Source organism: Vollenhovia emeryi, unplaced genomic scaffold, assembly GCF_000949405.1.
Source record: "Vollenhovia emeryi isolate VEMERY1.0 unplaced genomic scaffold, V.emery_V1.0 DF940628.1, whole genome shotgun sequence".
NCBI classification, from domain to species: Eukaryota; Metazoa; Arthropoda; class Insecta; order Hymenoptera; family Formicidae; genus Vollenhovia; species Vollenhovia emeryi.
Genome location: NW_011965738.1, coordinates 1 through 4,532, shown reverse-complemented (window position 1 = coordinate 4,532; position 4,532 = coordinate 1). Strand labels below are relative to the sequence as shown.

At 37.6% G+C, this 4,532-nt stretch overlaps 1 protein-coding gene across 1 annotated transcript; it reads left to right on the top strand.

The window, feature by feature from the left end:
* Positions 1 to 1,286: 1,286 nt before the first annotated feature.
* On the top strand, positions 1,287 to 3,634 carry LOC105555858. Its single transcript, XM_012002900.1, has 2 exons — positions 1,287 to 2,830; positions 3,502 to 3,634. The coding sequence occupies exons 1-2, from the start codon at positions 1,287 to 1,289 to the stop codon at positions 3,632 to 3,634; spliced, it is 1,677 nt and encodes a 558-aa protein (XP_011858290.1).
* The last annotated feature ends 898 nt before the right edge of the window (positions 3,635 to 4,532 follow it).

The window sequence follows — 4,532 nt, the reverse complement described above, 5'->3', positions numbered from 1 at the left end:
CCCCGGAAACGAGCGTGAAGAAGCGCCGTCGCCTCGCGTTGCGATCGGGCATGCGCGCGCAGCGCTCCTGTGGCGCTGCACGCTCTGACCCGGCTGATGCTGCCATCACGCCGGTGACGAACAGACCGCGATTCATAATTGAATCCGGAACAATATCCGTTGTTACATTTGGCGCAATTGTTGATATCATTACTTTTGTAGAGAAGATAGTTTTGTAGAGAAGATATTTTTGTAGAGAATATACTTTTGCAAAAAAGAGTAACAAAATATATTCGGTTGAATTGGAGTTTATACTTGGTGCTTTTTTACTATTTTTTTTAAAAGGTACGTTTTTATGCGATATCACACCTTTTGTAGTGTGTAATATCTCGTACTGTTTATCACAAATTAATTGTGCACAATTATTACTATACAGTTATATAGGATGTCTTAAACTTAAAAATTGATGGCCATTATTTTAGTGACGCATGTACCATTAGCATTAAGTAGAAAACTCGTTGAGCTATTACAAATGTCACAATGTTAAAGGGTACCTTCTTCTTATGCAAGTAAAAATTTTCTAAGGTTTTAAAATTTTTAATTGTAAAATGTACCTGAAAATTGGTATCAAATATTTTAGCGGCGCATTTAAAATTATTATATGACTAAGCATCAAGTAGATTTAACTCGTATACAAGTAGAACGGTTGAACAGAAAAGTACTATATTTTGTAAAATATGCAATAGTTATCGAGTAATTCTATAAAACGTTTGAGCAAATAAGCACGAGGAAAGAAATAAAAAATTATGTATCTTTAAAACTACCGGAATCTGTTATCAACGACTTTTTTAAATTCAATGGGGAAAAAATAACTAATCACATTAACAATACAAAAACCAATCTAATTAACAAATTCAATAAATTGCGCCAAAAACGCAACCCGTTTATGAACATTGACCGCTCAAAATGGACCGTGAATATTAGTAAAAAACAGATACCGGATGACGTCCTATTCTGTCTAAGTTTAGGTGACAGATTTGGCCTACCTATTAATGCCAATAATAAAAATGATCGGTTGGACTCTGTATTACAGGTAATTAAAAATTTTGAACTCAACAGCCATAAGATATCTGAAGACGCAGCCAATGAGACTCGCGGTTCATTTACTTAATTTTTTTACCAAAAACAAACATATCAGCCATACAGACAAACTTATAACTGACTCTTTCCGGAAATGTAAAAGATTTGTGATTGATAATGACGACGTTTTTGTAACCAACGCTGATAAGGGACAGGGCACGGTTATCATGGACAGGAACGATTATATGGACAAAATGAAGACACTTCTGAATGACAATAATACCTACATTAAATTAAAAAAAGATCCTATCAACCTCATAAAAAACAAATGTAATGATCTAGTTAAATCGTGGCGGGACTTGGGTGTCATCGAAGAGTACACATATAAACAGCTACGCTGCACAAATGGTAACCTGCCCAGGTGCTTTGGATTGCCAAAAGTGCATAAAGCCGGTTTCCCTTTACGTATTATTGTTTCTACAATAGGCAGTCCAACATATAAGATTGCAAAACTCCTTAGTGATATTTTACAAGTGTCTGTCCAGAAACCCCTTTCTCATGTCAGTGATAGCTGGACCTTTGTACAAAAAATTAGAGAAATCAAAATTAACCCTGACCAATCCATGGTGTCATTTGATGCCACTTCTCTATTCACAAACATTCCGAAAGAGCTAGTTATCAAAGCGATAGAACGAAGATGGAACACGATTTCCACCAATACCGGCCTTAATTTACAACAATTTTTACGTGCAATCGATTTAATCTTGAGTTCGACCAGTTTTTCTTTTGACTCACAATTTTATGACCAAATTTTTGGTAGTTCTATGGGCTCTCCACTCTCACCCATATTAGCTGATATGGTCCTTGATGACCTAGAGACTCATTGCTTACAATCATTAAACATCACGTTACCAGCGTTCTTCAGATATGTAAACGACATATTCATTATAGTTCCAACTTTAAACATAAATGAACTATTGAACACTTTCAACAATTACCATACGAGATTGCAATTTACCTGTGAGACTGAGTCTAATGGTTCAATAAATTTTCTTGACACAACTGTCATTAGAAGTGGTGAAAAATTGTTAACTAATTGGTTCAGAAAACCGACTTTCTCGGGTCGTTACATCAATTTCTTTTCCAACCACCCGTTTAATTATAAGACCAACATTATTACAAACTTAGTGGATCGAGCCATTTTACTTTTGGACGAGCAGTTTCATGATTCGAACTTATGCGTGGGGTCTGATATTCTCGCCAACAATTGCTATCCTACACATGTCATCAAGAGGTTTATTAACAAGAGACTAAAAGAAATAAAACATAGAGTAATCACAATAGACACTAATAAAAATAGAAATAAGAATGATTTTTTCGTTAACAAAAGCATTATAACTGTTCCTTTCATTAAAGACATTGGTGAAAATATTCAGAGCATCTTAAAAGATCGTGGTTTTTACCCCGTTTATACCATCCCAAAAAAATTGAAAAACGTCATTAAAAAAGGGAAGGATAAACTGGATAATCTCAAACAAACCGAAATAGTATATAGGATCGAATGTAGAAATTGCGATGCATGCTATGTCGGACAAACTAAGCGACACTTGGCGACTAGGATAAAAAAGCACCAGTCGAACATTCGGAAGAACTCTGACAACCACTCAGTAGTTAGCAAGCATCGTGAATCTCTAAATCACGATTTTGATTGGTTCAATCCTACAATAATACACAAAGAGAAATACACCAAGAAAAGAGAAATAGCTGAAATGTTTCTCATTAAAAAGGAAAATAAAACGATAAACCTACAGAAAGACACAGAAAACCTTTCAAAGATTTATGACAAAATAATAAGAATTGTATAAACGGTAACGCCTTTGACCTCCCTTCGTCAGAAGAGTGAAAACTATTAAGTGGTGTGGATGTCTGATTTCGTGCTCGATTATTCCACAGATGCTCTTAAATTGGAAAAGAAAAAATTTTTTTTACTTGTACTTCATTTTGACGAACATTGCTAGTAAGTTTTTACATATTCACTTTCGTTTTGCGTTATAATGTGTGCGGATATTATTTTAAAGAAATGTAATGTTAGTTCATAGATTCCACTTTTTGCTGCCACAATTGTCGAGCTAATGTTTGACTCTTGTTCGTTTCTTGTAAAAACCTGAAGAGGATCGTAATTCACGATCGAAACGTCGTTAATGTAACTGTTGTAGTACGTTGTAGTAAATATAATAATCTAGACGAGCCTAATAATACGCGTAGCGCTATCTCTCCGATTGATAGCGCAACTCATTGTCAGGGAGCACGCACTGCGTGAAGCTAGCGCCTTGCGCACTGCTGACTACCTCTCTCTCGTCTGTCGACCGCCTTGGAGTGCGGAAGCAAGAATCAAGTTTGTACCCCTGTGTTAAGTATTCGAATATATTGTTGTGGAAAAAGGCAGCATTTATTCATACTCAACCTCTATACATCCTACATGGTAGCAGAGCGTGGTTCGCTGAATAATGGACCAGTATCAGAGTCAGGATTATTAGAACTTCCGGTCAGAGCACGTGGCGGAACGCAAGTATAAAGCGCGTGGCGATTTTGGAGAAAGATGGAAATGGCGAGACAAGCGAAAATCGAAGACATTATGATTCCTGTATTCGACGGAGCAAATTATACAAGCTGGAAGCTGCGAATAATGACGTTATTGGAATACAAGGAATGCAAAGAACAAGCGACGAGATACATGAGTGCTGGTGAAAAGGATGTAAATGACTGGAAGAAAAGGGACTTAAAGGCGAGAACGATGTTAATGAGCGCTGTATCAGACAAACAGCTGGAATTTATTGGAGAGTGCACGTCAGCACACGACATGATACAAAATTTCGACAAGATATACTTGACGAAATCCACGTCACTACAAATAATATGCAGAGGAAGACTTGAAGAAATAAAATTGAAGAATTTTGATCAAGTAGACGACTTCTTCGTGGAGTTCGAGAGAGCGGTAAACGAGTTCAAGGCAGCTGGTGGAAAAATAGAAGAAACCGAGAAGATGAGGTACTTGATACGAGCACTGCCGCCCAGCTACAGTTACATAGGAGATTTCATCGATATCATTCCGGAAGAACAAAGGACGGTTGACTACGTTAAATCAAAAATTAAGGAGAAAGACATGGCAAAAAGCGATGCTGAAAAAAGAAGCAATGTAAGTACTTTTACAGCAAAATTTGAAGGCAAATGCTTTCTATGTGGAAAAGCCGGTCACCGACAAAAGGACTGTTGGAATCAACGAGGCCACCAGGGAAGCCGAGGCAGAGGTACTCAACGGGGTCGCCCCAACTACGGCCAGAGAGGCAACTGTCGAGGCAGAGGCACTCAATCCAACAGAGGTCGAGGCGCAGGAATGTATCCGAGTCAACACAGAGGCGAGCAGCCAGCAGAGCAACATACCACAGGATCAAAACAAGCAGAGTCAACCGAAG

Coding starts and splice junctions, on each gene's coding strand:
- LOC105555858 (XM_012002900.1), top strand. CDS start 1,287: ATGGACAGGAACGATTATATGGACAAAATGAAGACACTTCTGAATGAC. Junction 2,831..3,501: donor AAAAGAGAAATAGCTGAAAT/GTTTCTCATTAA, acceptor TTGTGGAAAAAG/GCAGCATTTATTCATACTCA.